Source organism: Carcharhinus amblyrhynchos, chromosome 15 (genome assembly GCF_965287045.1).
Source record: "Carcharhinus amblyrhynchos chromosome 15, sCarAmb.v2.hapA, whole genome shotgun sequence".
In the NCBI taxonomy this organism is placed as follows: Eukaryota; Metazoa; Chordata; class Chondrichthyes; order Carcharhiniformes; family Carcharhinidae; genus Carcharhinus; species Carcharhinus amblyrhynchos.
Genome location: NC_137338.1, coordinates 22,037,898 through 22,055,013, shown reverse-complemented (window position 1 = coordinate 22,055,013; position 17,116 = coordinate 22,037,898). Strand labels below are relative to the sequence as shown.

The following is a 17,116-nucleotide window of genomic DNA, read 5'->3' as shown; positions in this document are numbered from 1 at the left end:
CAAGGAGTTTCAGCTCTGACAAATATCATAAATCAGAAAAGAGAAAGGCTTCTTTGTGTTGAAGAGGAAATGAGAGTTTATTTGTCTCAAATTAGACCTAATGTAATTGAGATTACCTGACAAAAACAAGCTTACACCTCTCATTGAGTTTGTATACTTAAGATTACATATGTAAGAGGCTTGTCTATAAGCATATTTTGGGAATGAATCATGTTTTTAAGTAGCTGCATTGTTTTATACTTTCTGGATGTCCCATGATCATATTATAAACTAGTTGTGTTCTATGTTATGAATCAAGCACTGCCAGGAGTTTTTTTTTTAGTTTTTGAATGTATTTCTTATCAATAAAAACTTTGGTGTGGCGTGAACAAATTTTTATTCTGAAAGTGCGGCCCAGTGAAAAAAGTTTGGAGAGTCACATGTAGGCCAGACCAGGTAAGGTCAGCAGATTTCCTTCCCTGAAAGATATTAGTGAACCAAATGAGTTTTTCCGACAATCGACAATTGTTTCATGGTCAGCAGTAGATTCTTAATTCCAGGTTTTTTTGTTATTGAATTCAAATTCCACCATCTACTATGGTGGGATTCAAACTTGGATCCCCAGAACATTAGCTGGGTTTCTGGATAAATAGTCTAGCGATAATAACACTAGGCCACTGCCTCCCCAATAGTTGGTTAACGAACATCTATCAATCTCAGATTTTAAATTATCAACTGATTAAGCATTAATTGCCATTTGTGGAAAAGAGTTCCAAACTTTTGTCACCCTCCTTGCACAGCAATGTTTCCTAATTTCTAAGGTCTGGCTTTAATGTTTGGGCAGTAAGAAGTTTCACAACACCAGGTTAAAATCCAACCGGTTGATTTGGCAGCACTCGCTTTCGGAGTCTCGCTCCTTCTTCAGGTGAGTGAGGAGTTGTGTTCACAAACAGGGCACATACAGACACAAACTTAATTTGCAAGATAATAGTTGGAATGCAAGTCTTTACAGATAATCAAGTCTTAAAGGTACAGACAATGTGAGTGGAGAGAGAGCCAAGCACGGGTTAAAGAGGTGTGTATTGTCCCCAGCCAGAATTAACTGGACCTGCACTCTCATGGACTATAGTTTTTCATCGTAGTCTGACCAGGAAATTCTTACAAATGCATGTAACTGACATTATTTTTGATAAGGATTAATCCTGCAGCAGTATTTGTTTCTTTATTCTCTCTTCCACACACACTCAAAATGGCGGCTGCTCCAGTTTGAACTTAAGTGTCATGTGTGCGGAAAATAAAATCACCAAAGATCCGACAGAGGCCCTGCCTCCCACTTCCCGCTCTATCCCAATGGCCCGCCATCCCTCTAATATTTGGACCATGTCCCCTGACACTGAACTCAAACAGTGTGGGAGGAGTTTTCCCATCCCACCCACCACAGGTACCGTAGTGGGCAGGGTCATGCAAAGGTCTGTTGACCTTGGGTGGGATTTTCAGGTTTTGGGGCGAGCGCAGCAAGAAAATCGCACCCCTAGAAACGATTTCCCTTCATCCACCCTATCAGTTCATCTTATTATAGAATCTAGAATCAGTGAAAGATTCTAACACAGAATGAGGCCATTTGGCCCAATGTGTCCGCAAGCTCTTGAGGCTAATCCCACTTTCCAGCATTTAGTCTGTGACCCTGCCAGTCATGGCACCTCAGTGCATATCCAGGCACTTTTTAAATTAGTTAGGGTTTCTGTCTCTATGACCCTTTCAAGCAATGAGTTCCAGACCTCTACAAACAACTGGGTGAAAAATATTTTCCTTATCTCCACTCTAATCCTTCTACAAATTACTCTAAATCTATGCCCCCTAGTTCCTGACCTCTCTGTGGAAATAAATGGGCCCTGCCCATATATTCTATCCAGGCCTTGCATACTTTGGTACACCTCGATCAAATCTCCCCTCAGTCTCCTCCATTCCAAAGAGAACAACCCCAACCTATCCAACCCTTTCACAGCTGCAATTTTCCAGTCTTGGCAACATCTTCATAACTCTCCTTAGTACCTTGTCTAGCGCAATCACATCATTTCTGTGACCAGAACTGTGCACAAATGCTCAAGTTGTGGGCTGTGTTATATAAACATTGACATACACTTATATATAAATATCTCGCTTTTCCTTCACTGTCAAAATCCTGAAACTCCCTCCCTTACAGCACTGTGAGTATACCTACACGTGATGTGGAGATGCCAACATTGGACTGGGGTAAGTTTAGTAAGAAGTCTCACAACACCAGGTTAAAGTCCAACAGGTTTATTTGGTAGAACAAGCCACAAGCTTTCGGGGTGCTGCTTCTTCATCAGGTGCTTGGGAGTTCTGTTCGCAAACAGAGTATATAAAGACACAAACTCAATTTACAAAATAATTGTTGGAATGCAAGTCTTAAAGGTACAAACATTGTTTAGCGGAGGGTTAAGCACAGGTTAGAGAGATGTGTGTTGTCTCCAGCCAGGACAGTTAGTAAGATTTTGCAAGCCCAGGCAAGTCGTGGGGGTTACAGATAGTGTGACATGAACCCAAGATCCCTGTTGAGGCCCTCCTGGTGTGTGCAGAACTTGGCTATCAGTCTCTGCTCAGTGGCTCTGCGCTGTCGAGTGTTGTGAAGGCTGCCTTGGAGAACGCTTACCCGAAGATCAGAGGCTGAATGCCCATGACTGCTTAAGTGTTCCCCAACAGGAGGAGAACATTCTTGCCTGGTGATTGTCGAGTGGTGTTCATTCATCCATTGTTGTAGCGTCTGCATGTCTTTACGTCTGCATGGTTTGTGTTTTTGTGCTACCAAATAAACCTGTTGGACTTTCACCTGATGTTGTGAGACTTCTTACTGTGATGTATCTACATCACATCACATGAACCGCAGTAATTCAAAAAGGTAATTCATCACTTTTTCTCAACGGCAATTAAAGATGGACGATAAATGCTAGCCAGCCAGCAACACCCACATCCCATTAAAAAAAATGAAACATCTAAATGTTGAGTGACCTGAACAAGGAACAGAAAGTCAGCATGTAAGCACTGCAAGGAATTAGGAAGGCAAATTATATATTGGCCCTTCTTGCAACTGGATTGGAATAGAAGAAGAAAGATAATCTACAATTGTACAGACCTTATGAAGTCCCCACCTGGTATCCGATGTGCAGTTTTACACGCTGTGTTTAAGAAAGCGTAGACATTTATTTGAGGCAGTGCAGTGAAGTTTCACTGGATTGGCCCCTGGGGTGAAAGATCTGTCCTTTGAAAGACTGAGTAAATTCCCTTGCTGGGGAATCTAGAACACAGGTGCACAGTCTCGGGACAAGGGAACAATAATTTTGGGCAGGGATGAGAAGGCATTCCTTCATTCAAAGGAGGATTGTGGATCTTTGACATTCTCCAGCCCAAGAGGGTTCTGGATGCACCATCACTGCATGAATCAAGGGGTAGGGAAGACAGTTTGGTTGAAGCCTAGGATGAAGCCATGATTATATTGTACACCACCGTGTTCAATGACTGCAATGTGTAATATCTATAATACGTAGAGTTATGTAGATGTTGAAGAGTAGCAAATGCATGAGATCATCATCATATCCGAGTTCTCCACATCACACACCACCCTGACCTGATTACATTTACCTGCTTTTTGAGAACAACGTGCCCGACTATGTTGTGGGAGCACCTTCACAGCTCAGAGCAGATACCCACCACCACCTTGCCAATGATGCCCATTCCCTGCAGAATGGCTTTTTAAGAATGCTGTATCAGAAACATCACAATATATTGGTAAAAGTTTGATTTATTCCATTCAGTACATATTATTACGACAGCAAATTGTTTGATTTCAGAGTACAAACAGTACCAAGGTAGTCAAGAGTTGAACTCCTGATGTTATGTTCCACCAGATAAACAAAGCTGTGTTAATTACAATAATATATCCCATGGTTATTTTATAGTGTGTAAATTCCTTAAACCTTATTCCATCACATTCTGGATTAAAGGATGTGACAGGAATTCTGTGAATTTCACTGCTATGAAAAATAGTACAAAATGCTGTTGACATATTTACCAGAGCTTTGGTTAGCAAGAATTATGAATCTCCTCCAGTCTCTTCTACGCTGGCCATTTGCTAATTGTAGAAAACATGTTTCCAGAATTCGGGTAATGCTATTCTAAGTTGTTTGTTAGGTGGTCTTTGAAGGCAGCTTCATGTTTTTGCCTAACCTTCCACTCAGCAGTGAAGAATACTCTATGGTAGCGTACGTGGTGTTCCATGACACCTCATAATAACACTTCCAACAATGAAGCAGAATAAAAGGACTCAAAAACACCCAGTACCAAAAGTATAGCGCCTATTAAAATGTTTTCTGTTCAAAGCACATTGGAACTAAGCAACACATTAGACATAGGATTTTGTATACCAGCTCTACAACAATCTGTTTCCATACATGCAAACTAGATTCTATTCCCATTGCAACAAAGTAGATAGATAGCATTGGATTTTCCGTGATGTAAGGGAGTCCAGTTCAATTTCCGGCCCTCTGCCACAACTGCCTTGTGAATACAATGGCTAATACAGGTGCAACAGTCCTTCAAATGTTAACGGCCCACACGTTCCTTTTTCATATGTGAATTTGTGAATGATTTAATAACATGGGACTTCAGAGCCACGCTGAAGCCTGTCCTCAATTTACTTATAATTATCTTGCACCCGCCACAGATAAACCTGATCTCACGCCCAAGCCATGGGCATGGGTGCATCTCCACTGTCATCCAGGTACAGATCAGTCAACTCGCCCTATCCAGTTTGGTTAAATAATTATCCTGGCCCTCAGAGCTCAGTACTGCAAAGTATCTTTTGTCTATTCAGACATTACGGTAGCCCCACTGTGTTGGTGATTAAGAAGCACGTACCAAATTTTCTAAAAATTGATACGTCCTCTACGGAAATGGAATTTGCATCTTGTACAAATCAAAAGCTCCTGCATTATAGATTAGTATAAGTAGGTGTGCATTATAAAATCAAATGATCCATAAAGGTATGGGGAAAATGCCCACAAATTTGTGGTTGACACAAAATTTACAAAGAATCCTTGAGGAGTAAAAATTGATATTGATGCAAAAGTAGAAATGGACTTACATTTGCAAGATAATATTTATTATTAATGGCCCAGAATTCTCTGTCCAAATTAATGCTAATAGCACTCATTGTTATTTAGGGGCAAATGGTACAGTAATTCCAGGAAGGTTACATGTAAATATCCAAAGTGCTGCCCTGCTATTACTTTTGAAAACAATGTTGCATCTTTCCCTGAGCCACCTTGTTTTGTTTCTGAAGAAGCAACTTGTTGCATTTGTCCATTAAACCCACCACAGAATGTTACATCTTGTTATTACACATGCAGATATCCTTTTGTGGCAAGTGCTAATAATTGCTGATCAACCTCCCTGGCAGCGAACATTAATTATTTGCAAATGTGGAATCTCATTCCCTCAGGTGTTGAATTTCATAGAGATCTTAAAATTATCAATATTATTTCTTTTTGCTTTCTTTACTTGTTCTTTTCCCTTCCAATCCCATCTTTTACCCTCCTCTCAATTTCTCTTTCTTCACCTGATTTTACATCGCATTCAATTATTTTACTCTCTTCCTCAATCCTTCCTGTTTCTTGCCCAATCTTTACATTTCATGAGTTGAGAAGATACCTTGTTAGTTTCCCTGTTCACTCAGGCCTGGATATTCTGTTCCCTTGTTGAAAATGCCAGCTTTGCAATGTCATCAGCAAAAAAGAACTTCTGAGCTGAAGGATTCAGGGATAAATTTAACTCATCTTAGATGCTGTTGCTTGTCCAGCTTAGGCAAATTTGTTCCCCCAGGTATGTGGAAAGGGATAATGCCCGACAAGTGCACACTGTACATGAGCTTTTTCTTCTATACATTATGACATTAGTACAAAAAATAAAGGCTGTTTAAAATGTGAACAAAATGTTAAAACAAAGTTAAGGCAAAATATGGCAAGGTTACCATGTGTCTGAAAATACTCTTAGCTACATTTAGAAACTTTAAAATAAATCATTTTTCAAGGTAAAGATGGAACATAACAATGGTTCTGTTTTATACCTTAATTATTCTCCTTTAGCTGTTTTTGTTTTTTTTGTCAAAGGATACTAATCTTTGATGCAAATAATACCACAAATATATATATTTTTATGTAGATTTATGGTTTTTAGAGTAACATCTTGTTTGATCAAGTCTGACAGATGCTGACAAAAATCACAAGGCTATTAAGATAAAAATGTGACCATAAGAAAATGCAACTTCCACCATTTTAACCACTTAGGCAGCTTGTTGTTTATACATGACAAAAGCTCATGCTAGCCACCATCCGTTCCCATAGACAGTAATAATGAAGTCATTGTTTGTACCTTATTCATTGGGTCATAGAATCCTTACAGTACAGAAAGAGGTGGTTCAGCCCATCGACCTGCACCAACAACAAGCCCCGTAACCCCGTGTATTTACCCTGCTAATCCCCCTGACACCAAGGGGCAACTGAGCATGGCCAATCAATCTAACCCACACATTTTTGGACGGTGGGAGGAAACCCATGCAAACACAGGGAGACATGGGGAGAACATGCAAACTACACACAGTCACCTTAGGCCAAAATTGAAGCATGGTCCCTGATGTTATGAGGCAGCAATGCTAACCACTATGCCAACGGACATATTTGGGCAGTTTTGCCCGTTCAATAAGCAATTCATACCTATATTTAAGCACATCAGGAACAGGCACCTTGAACCTGTTCTGCTCTTCAATAAGATCATGGATGATCTTTTTCCTCAGGCACACCTTCCTTCTTTTCAAATATCCCTCGATTCCCTTAGGAACCAAAAAGGAACAACCATAGTCTTGAGCATACTTAACGACTAAGCATTCAGTGCCCACTGGGAAAGAAAATTCCTAGATTTGAATCCATTCGAGGGAAGAAACTTCTCATCTCCTAAATGGTCACCTCTTAATCTGAGACTGTGTCCCCAAGTTCTTGATTCCCCAGGCCAGACAATGTCCTCCCACACACAAATCTTTCCTCAAAGGACAATTATCCTTAACCCAGAAATGAGTCTAATGACACCATCTAAGTTAAGTACATCCATCCTTAGGAAGATCAACAAAACTGTACACAATAATTACACAATTACAGTAAAACCTCTTTATTATAAAGGCTAACATATAATTTGTTTACCTAATTGCTTCCTGCACTTGCTTAACTTTGGTTCATGCGTAGGAACACCCCCAGATCCCTTTGAATGGGAACTTGTCATAGTCTCTCATTAATTACCTTGGATATTTAATCCTCGTCATATGTTGGATTGCGGTTAGTACTGACAGCACCGACTAAAGCCACAAAGATTGCTGAAGAGAGAAATTGTGTGAAAACTGACCTCTTAAACAAGACATCAAGTCAAAAAAGTTACTGGTTTTGAGGATGCACCTCACATAGCAAGTCACATTTATAACAAACATGTTCAAAACACATCAGGGTGAAGCAAGCCTTTGAAGAAATATCATTTCTTATGGTCACAATTTTGTTTTGCCCCCATTATTGGATTTTATCCTCAACATTGGAAGCATTGTGAAGGTGGCAAATTGCCCATCGAGAACTTTGAAAACTGGTTAGCTTGAGCCACGGCACTCACAAAAGCCAACCAAAAAATAATGTATGGCACTTATAGCAGAAGTTTGTTTCATGATATGATTACAGCTAGATCAAGCTGTGATTATATGGATTTCTGGATGATGGTTGGGAGTTCACCAACTGGAGGAGGGTTGTATTTTTCCAGGCGCATCAGTCGGCGTAAAACGTCCTGGCTTTGCAATGGCCAGCGGTAGACATGTGTATTCTGTAGCCATGAAGGAACATGTTTCTGAACAAATAAAAATGAGAATTGTCAAACCAATTTTTAATCTAACCTTTGCAATCGGTTAAAAATGCCAGTTTTTAATAAGAACAAAAGAACAAGGAAGATTACAGCACAGGAATAAGCCCTTCAGCTCTCCAAACCTGCATCGACCATGCTGCCCGACTGAACTAAAACCCCCTACCCTTCCAGGGACCATATCCCTCTATTCCCATCCTATTCATGTATTTGTTAAGACGTCCCTTAAAAGTCGCTATCGCGTCTGCTTCCACTGCCTCCCCCAGCAACGAGTTCCAGGCACCCACCACCTTCTGTGTAATAAAACTTGCCTCGTACATCTCCTTTAAGCCTATACCCCTTAGTAATTGATTCTTCCACCCTGGGAAAAAGCTTCTGACTATTCAATCTGTCAATGCCTCTCCATAATCTTGTAGACTCCTATCAAGTCGTCCCTCAAAATAAGGTGGCCATTCTGTTTATTAAAGCTGGATGATCACAGATCATGACTTATTCAGCTCTCATTATCGCATCTCAATACTTCATCTCTTCTCCAAATTGTATTATGAGCTGTAATGTTATGATGGACTGGTCCCAATTAGTTCAACTAGATCCTATCAGGGTTTATGGTCACAACAACAGAAACAGAAAATGCTGCAGAAACCTAACAGGTCAGACAGCATCTGTGGAGAGGAGATAGAGCCAACGTTTCAAATCTGGAAGACTGTTTGTCAAGGCGGCATTTCTGCAATATTTTGCCTTTATCTTTGATTTAGGATTGTGTGCATACATTTCACTGGAAGTAAACAAGTACAACATGCAAACTTGTGCCTCTCTAACTTGGGATAACTACTCTTCAGAATAAAACTACAGGTATAATCTTTGATTGCACACAACTAGGCTTGGTCCTCCGTTTCTATTGAACAATCTCCAGCTGGGTTATTCTGCCACTCCACAACTTCCTAAACCGGCACATTGGTTTATCTGTGCTCCAATTTGATTCTGCCCCGTTCTCAATTCAATTACAACCAACATTGAATCTCAAACAGGAATTTTGATTTCTCATCATTTCCCTTTCCTCCATGTATAACCAGCACATGTCCCTTCCAATCTCTACCATGCTGACACAACTTCCTGCCAAGAAGGTGACATGAAAATATCGGGGGAAATCCTCTAAATTGGAATGCTCTCTGCTGGGTGTATATTTCTAAAAACTATTGGAAAATGTAACCTGCTTTAGACAGAGACAGTTTTGGTCATGCCAAAGGAACTGGTGCTTTTGATATGTTGATGAGCCCAGCAATACTGCAATCAGATGTTTACCTAAGGCAAGTACGTATCAATGGGGAACAGGACATAAAGACCAAGGTGTGAATTTTGGACTTGCACTCAAAAATAAAAAATAGACTCACCATGCTATATGTTACCACCTGACTTGGCCAACTTGCTATGGTGGCATAGGGGTAGATGACATGATCTCCAAATCAAGCCTCAATCATACTTACTACTTCTACCGCTTGAAGCGTCTCATCTTAATTTATCACACTCATTTGTCCTTTCAAATGTCAAAAACTCTCTCTTCAAATCTCTCTTCCTTTACTTTGTTGACCTCTGAACTGCTTTTTTGATCATTTCCCATACATATCCCAAGTCACCTTGCTCGCTCTACCCTTCATTTAACCCAAATTCAAATCTGCTGCTTTAACCATGTGGTTTTACACATCCTGTCTACCTCTTTGTACTCAATCACAGCAAGGCCATCTCCTGCCATTTCCTCATGCTAATGATGCATTAGTGGAAATATCACAGCAGTTTATGTTAGATTAACAAAATGATAAATGTCTAAATTGCTAAGTTTGCAAAAAAAAGCAGTAAAAGTCATTGACACAGTGCAAAGCTGTTGTGTTAACCTGTAGTCTAAATGCTTATTCAAAACTGCTGTTGCCTGAAATTTTCAAAAAAATAATTATTCATTTTCTACGTTCATTTGGCGTTATATATTCTTTAATCTACTTCCGGCTTTCTTACAATCTCAACATTAGTAGTTATACAACAGCTTCCTGTCAGTTATCACTGTGTTTAACCTTCTCCTAATCAGCACACTGATAGAAAAAGTAACCAGTTTTGCTATTTAGCAACACCCATTTGTCAATGAGTTGTTTGCCAATACTCCTTGGCTCCTGGTCTTACTTCTGTTTTAGTCCTGACAAGAGCCAAATTCTCGAGAAGAAAGGAGAATTGCGATCCTTGATGCAAAGCATTTGGTCAACTCTGATATCATGGAGCCCTTGCTGAATGGAAGTCAAGGAGCAAACCTTGCAGTAGCTGGAATCATACCTGACAGAGACAGATGGTTGTTGTGATTGGAAGCCAATCACAACAGCTCTGCAGGGCAAAATCCTTCAACCAACTGTCTTCACCTGTTCCATAGATAATTTTCCCAAACAGGAACTCACCAAGTCTCTTTAGAAATTGCTTTCCAAACACACGATCATGACTACCTAGAAAAACAAGGGAAGCTGACACCACCAGCTGGAAGTGCCTCTCCAAGCCACTCACCATGCTGCCTTGAAAATATATTCCTTCACAGTTGCTGGAATTATTGCCCCAACAGGACTGTAGGTGCACCTACACTATATGGACTGTAGTGATTCAAGAGGCAGCTTTCCACTACCTTCACAAAGGCAATAAGTGCTGGTCCAGTCAGTGACACCCACATCCCACAAATAACCTTCTTGAAAGATTCACTCTTATTTACGCAGAAACAACTCAGGAAGGGCAGACACATGATCAAATGTGGAAATTTAAAGTTGCTGCCCAGGATTCAACAGTCTGCAGAAAAACGGCATCCTAGCTCACCATTGAAATGCATTGAATGACAGGAAGTTGCTGTATTTGAGTGGCAGATAAGAACTAAATTCATCATGGAGAATCAAGCTTTCACATCATGCACCCTTCTAACAACATAGTAAGTGCTAATTACTGTCAAACTACCTCTGTCACAGTGACAATTTGTGAACATTTATATTTCTACCCATCAAATCTCAACTTGGTAAATCCTGAACTTCTGTCTTTAAGTAAGAAACATCTTACTGCAAGCAACTTGGACTTTTTTATCTCTTAAGATCCTAACATACTTCAAGAGTTCTCCCCCAGACCTGCTGAATATGTCAAATCCTCTTCATTTTGCTTACCATTTCAGCTCCTGGAAAAATAATTGGAACAAATCTGAAGTTCTTGCTCCCATTTTGAATAAATTCATTTTGAAGCTGCAAAAGAACAAGAAGATGATTACGAAACAGACAAAAGTATTTTGAAGAGCTTTCAGAGGGGAATATTTCTTGTAGCATTGATTTGATTTCTCATTGTCACATGTATTGAGTCACAATTAAAAGTACTGTTTCTTGCAAGCTATAAATCCCCAATACCTTACTTCAGGCCAGGGAGTCCCCACGGAACAAGAAAAGGAATTAATAATTCAGGCTGCTGACTTTCTCTCAAAATTTAGTGATTCTGAGTGAAAATTCGGAGTTTCCTCCCCCAGAAGGCTTTAGATGCTGGGCCAATTGAAATTTTCAGAGTTTATAATCCAATAGGTTATAGGTAAGGGAAATGGAATAAAAGCAGGTAAACCAGCCACCCATCCATTAACTCTGTCTACACTTCCCGCTGCCCCAACAAAGCAGCCAGCATAATTAAGGACTCGACGCATCCTGGACACTGTCTCTTCCACCTTCTTCCATCAGGAAAAAGATACAAAAGTTTGAGGTCATGTATCAACCGACTCAAGAATAGCTTCTTCCCTGCTGCTGTCAGAGTTTTGAATGGACTTACCTTGCATTAAATTAATCTTTCCCTGCTATGACCGTAACATTATATTCTGCACTCTTTTGTTTCCTTCTCTGTGAATGGTATGTTTTGTCTGCATAGCGCGCAAGAAACGATACTTTTCACTGTATGTTAACACATGTGACAATAATAAATCAAATCAAATGAAGTTGGGTTACATATCAGGCATGATCATATCAAAACAGGTCAACTGGAATACTCCTATTCCTATATGCTGTTATGATAGCTGCGGTGTAATAAAGAATATGTCATTTCACTTTATAGGCTTATGAGTAAATGATCAGAGCAAATACAACTTGGAAGCAATGGTGAAGAGAGAGATCACTAAACAATACAAGAACTAAATCACGGATAAGGAATTAACCTGCAGAACTTTGCATGCTTTAGGATGGAAAATGCAGGGAGCACTACTTTCACAGGACACACTATCTGTAACCTTACAATTTCTCAAAACCACTTCCTTGTGTCTGTTAAATTCAGGGGATTATTCAAAAACGTTAAAAAAACCACATCGGCCTCAGTCATTAGAGTTACCTGTTTGTAGATAAAGACTGTATTCAAAGAATGTTCATCATTTTTTACTTCAACGTTTTGAGATGTAACAGCTTCCCAGTATTTTGGACTGATTACGATAATAATCAGATAGCCTTTCTGCAGGTGCACACAAAAAAAAAGCCATTATTAAAGGCAATAACATTATTCAGTAATATAACTCACTCAGTGTATCAACCTTTAGATTAATTATTTTCAAGGTGACTCTGAAGCACTGTTCAAATATTGAGCGTAATTTTAAAAGAGAGACTAACTTACGTCATTGATGTATCTTTCCATCCAGTCAATTTTGTTTATACTTCTAAAATTCTGTTCAAACATATCAATCTAAAATAAAAAACAGATGGTCTTGAAACAATTTAAAAAAAAACACATACACACACTAGTTGAGACAACATTAAGTCCTGTAACTGGCAAGCAACTTTCTTTTATTTATTCGTGGGACATGGGCATCACTGGGTGGCCAGCATTTATTGCCAATCCTTAGTTGCCCAAGGGTCAAACAGATTGCTTAGGCTCTGCAGTCACATGTAGGCCAGACCAGATGGGTTTTTCTTGGGTTCCCCAGAACATTAGCTGAGTTTCTGGATTAACAGTCTAGCGATAATACTGCTAGGCCATTGCCTCCCCAAAACTGACAAAAATGAAAACAGAAATTGGCCTGATCAGAGTGTATTTCAACAAATTCTTACAATATTAATTTGAGGGTTGTACCGTGACAAAAATCGTGAGACATTGCAGGATGATACAAATGGGCAACACTGCAGTTCAGTGTGGAGAGCTGTAAATTGGAAGTGAGAATGGAGAGACTGATGGCCTATCTCAAGTAGCAAGACTTTAAAGGAAGCAAGTTGTCAAGCACTAATCAAGTCAGATTTAGCAAGAACCAATGCAAACTAAATTCACCATATTGTACCAGGAATATATACTTTACTGAACTCAATCACTATTTTGCCACAACTAAGTTGATTACCACTTCAATCACAAATTGGGGAAGATTTGTGCTTTGACTTAAATTCAGATAAGATTAATTTGAGTACTGTCACCTGGTTGAATCTGAACCGACATAAGTTATAATGCTATCACCTTCATGAACATGTTTTTCCCAAATACCATGGATAATGTTTGTTGAAGGAAGCCAATTTAGAATGAAAACTCTGAAGAAAGTGCTTCTAAAAACTAAATAGAAAATGGAAGTTAAGTTGAAAATTCAATCTTTACGGGACTTCCAAAATCTGACTCCTATTTTGTTAAAGGCAAAAATGTTTTCTCCCAATTATGCCCAAAAATAAATTCTATCTAGTCAGTAAATCTGCATTAGCAGAAGTCAAAACTGTTCAAAAATTGTTCATTCTAATTTAAAAGCTCGATACCTATTTATACAGAAGATACAAGATACAAATAAAAAGCTGCTTCACATGCACCAGATAAACACCTATGGTGGAATGATCAACTGCAAATGTCTGTCAACTGGCCCTGGACTATGATGTACTATATAAACAGGATTTTTTGGAACTTCCAGGAAAAGAAACATTAGTTGCCTGGTAAATTTTCAAACATTGCAGTGCAAGGTTCTTTAATAAATCAAAAGAAAAATTTCAACTCAATGCATGCAACAAAAATAATCAGATGGTTTTGTAAAAACATTTTAGTGGCCAACACTATACAAAATCATTGCTGCCCCAGAGGGAACAGAAGTATTGACTCTCCCAACCCAGAGATGTTTCTGATTATGTAATCTAGCTAGCTACATAATTACTCAACAGCCTGAGTAGAAGTAATTGTTCCTATAAACTCAATTTCCAGCCCTTTCAGCCTCCATATCTCCAGACATCAAAAGACAAAATAAAGCCAGGTGTAGATATGCTAGAGAGAGATATTGGCGCAACCAACCTGGGTTTCAAATCCATTCCGGATCAACAACGCAACAAACTTGATGACCTCTTCGACATGCCTGTCATTATCGGTAGCATAAGTCACAAAGACTTTTCCTGGTAAAAATTAAAACAGTCCATGTCATTAATGTGACACTGGCGTTTAGGAAGTCACAAGGATACCAACATGGAACTTCAATACGAGTTAAAAAGAGCACCAGAGAATAGTTGGTAACAACAGCTAGTTAGTTACCATATAAAATTATTAAATCATCAGAGAAAATTGACATTTCTTTGACAATTCCAATGCTCATCACAGCTTTGTGGGCTTTATTCTTCATGGGTGGCACAGTGGTTAGCACTGCTGCCTCACAGCGCCAGAGATCCAGTTTCAATTCCAGCCTTGGGTGACTACCTGTGTGGAGTTTGCACCATTTCCCTGTCTTTGCGTGGGTTTCCTCCAGATGCTCTGGTTTCCTCCCACAGTCCAAAGATGTGCGGGTTAGGTTGATTGGCCATGCTAAATTGCCCCTTAGTGTCAGGGAGATTAGCAGGGTAAATATGTGGGGTTATGGGGTTAGGGCCTGGGTGGAATTGTTGTTAATGCAGGCTCAATGGGCCGAATGGTCTCCTTCTGCATATTAGGGATTCTATAGTTCTATTGCACATCTAATTCAATCTGGTTCAAATGTCATTTCCATGCAAGAATAATAAAGTTCACAAATTAAAATTAAGGCCATCATTTTTAGATAAAGACACTTTTGATTTAGTATCACCACTTACTCTGTTCACGAGGGAGTGGAATGCTGAATGGTGCATTTGTATTTACTGGATCTGTAGCAGCAACTGCCCTGAAAATACACGGGATATGAAATTACAATAATCCACTTTGGAAATGACAAGCAAATCGATCATTAGCAATCCAGACAATCAAATGAAAACTTTTCCCCATGCTTTTTTTTTCAAACAATTCGTATTCTAAAACTCCGCATGAAGTGAAGTTGCGTTGCACATACTGAATTACTAATGTGTGCACACAATCAGACAACTGCAGGGAAGCTATGTGGCTTCCATTTCCATAACATCAGTATGCAAATATATCTAACTGATGTTTTCCTCAATACTGAATATGAAATAAGATAAGTAAAGTATAAAATATATTAAACACCTCAAAACAGCATGAACTTGGTCCTGAAAGGGCCAATACTGGAAACAGAAAACAAACCTGAAATCTGCCTTTCCTTCCTTGTGACTACAGATAGAATAAATAAGATTGGTAAAATCTACAACTGCAGCATTGAAAATTTTCACAATATGTCTAAGTCCTGTATTTAATTACTCCACTTAACAATAATGTTAAATACCAGTTTTAGGTGTGAAATATCTAGTCTAGAAAACTTTCTACGCAACATCACTCCTATCTTTTCCATTACGTACTAATAGAACTACTGATTCATGTCAAGATAGTTTCTGGACTAGAGCCTTCCTAGAGAGCTCCTTTACCACACATCTTTGGCCTCCGCTGGTATGTCTATCCCCCCTCCCCCATTTCTTCGATTCTACTGTTCAAGTTCTCCTGTCTTTCACACTGGGTGTATTTTAGTCCTAATTACAAGTTAACTGCTGGCATCCACAGCCATCTGGGATAGAGAATTCCAAAGGTTCATAAATATTTGACGGAAAAATTTCTCAACATTTCTAAATACTTGACACCTTATTCTGAAACTGTGGCCCCTAGTTTACGACTCCCCAACCAAGGGGGATAGCTCCTCAGTATTATCCAAGCCCTTAAAGATCTTTCTGTTTCAATTAGATCATATTTCATTTTTCTAACCTCTAGGGAATCTATTTTACTCAATCTCTACAAATAGAACAGGTTCTCATCCTAAGAATCAACACAAAGAACCTTTGCTACACCTCCTCCAAAGGCATGTATATCTTTCTTTAACTAATGCATCCAAAGCTGTACATAGTCCTGTGCAACTGCAGCAAAACCTCCTTGATATTATACTCCGAACCCCTTGCAATACATGTCAACATATTATTTGCTTTCTTAACTGCACCTGAATGATAACTTTCCATGTTTTGCGCACCCAAATCATTCTGAACACCAGAATGTAACTGATTCTAACCATTTAAAAAATATATATTATTCCTCCCAAAGTGAATACCTTTACATTTCTCCACATTATACAGAATTTGCCATCAACTTTCCCTTCTCAATGAATTAGTCTGTGCCCCTCTGCATTCTAAACAGCTCATGCTTTTATTCACAGTGGCAAATGTACTGGAAATCCAATACATGGTACCAAAGTTAATGGAAAATGTTCCCACAATTTCTTCTCGAGCTACACCTTAATCTCAATTCTATCATGGGTACCTGCTCAGCAGCGAGCAAACTCAGGATAAATAATCACCCTGAGTCCTCAGTCACACTGTGTTGGCAAAGGTAGGGCAGGTCTTTTACATCTTCCATTTCTTGAATCAACAATGAACCAAACAAAACAGCAAAAAGGAAAATTTAGGTTTTAATTTTAAGCAATACAGTACTGAATGAATTATCTGCTCCTTATTAAACGCTCATCGAAAAGTGTGAATTAAGACAGACTATTCCCCAGATAAGTAATATCAACAATTAAAGCTGTTTAGCGTTAATTCTCCTGCACCCCATTTCACCTAAAACTTCACCCACTCAAATGCTGAACTGCAACAGCTCTGATAACTTACAACTTTCTCGTTCACACTGATTGCATCTACTTCCTTTAGAAAGCAATTTAAAGCTTCGACCACTGATGAACTATTCTTTCCAAAGGTCACAAAAAAGTCTGACCTAAATAGTAATGTTGCCACCATACCAAATTTCAAAAAGCTATTACTAGCTTTTTTCCATGAGAGACAGAATTCGGAAGCAAGGAAAATAC

At 39.1% G+C, this 17,116-nt stretch overlaps 1 protein-coding gene across 2 annotated transcripts in view; it reads right to left on the bottom strand.

Annotated features, from left to right (window-relative positions):
• Positions 1 to 3,781: 3,781 nt before the first annotated feature.
• traf3ip2l (TRAF3 interacting protein 2-like) overlaps positions 3,782 to 17,116 on the bottom strand; it is a 59,369-nt gene continuing 46,034 nt past the window's right edge. For both annotated transcript variants that reach the window (XM_080203584.1, XM_080203583.1), the window contains exons 4-9: positions 14,979 to 15,046; positions 14,215 to 14,312; positions 12,580 to 12,648; positions 12,304 to 12,420; positions 11,115 to 11,189; positions 3,782 to 7,929 (exon numbers count right to left, since the gene is read on the bottom strand). In XM_080203584.1, the coding sequence (XP_080059710.1) occupies positions 7,783 to 7,929; positions 11,115 to 11,189; positions 12,304 to 12,420; positions 12,580 to 12,648; positions 14,215 to 14,312; positions 14,979 to 15,046 (574 nt within the window). In that variant the 3' untranslated portion in view covers positions 3,782 to 7,782. The remainder of the gene's footprint in view (positions 7,930 to 11,114; positions 11,190 to 12,303; positions 12,421 to 12,579; positions 12,649 to 14,214; positions 14,313 to 14,978; positions 15,047 to 17,116) is intronic.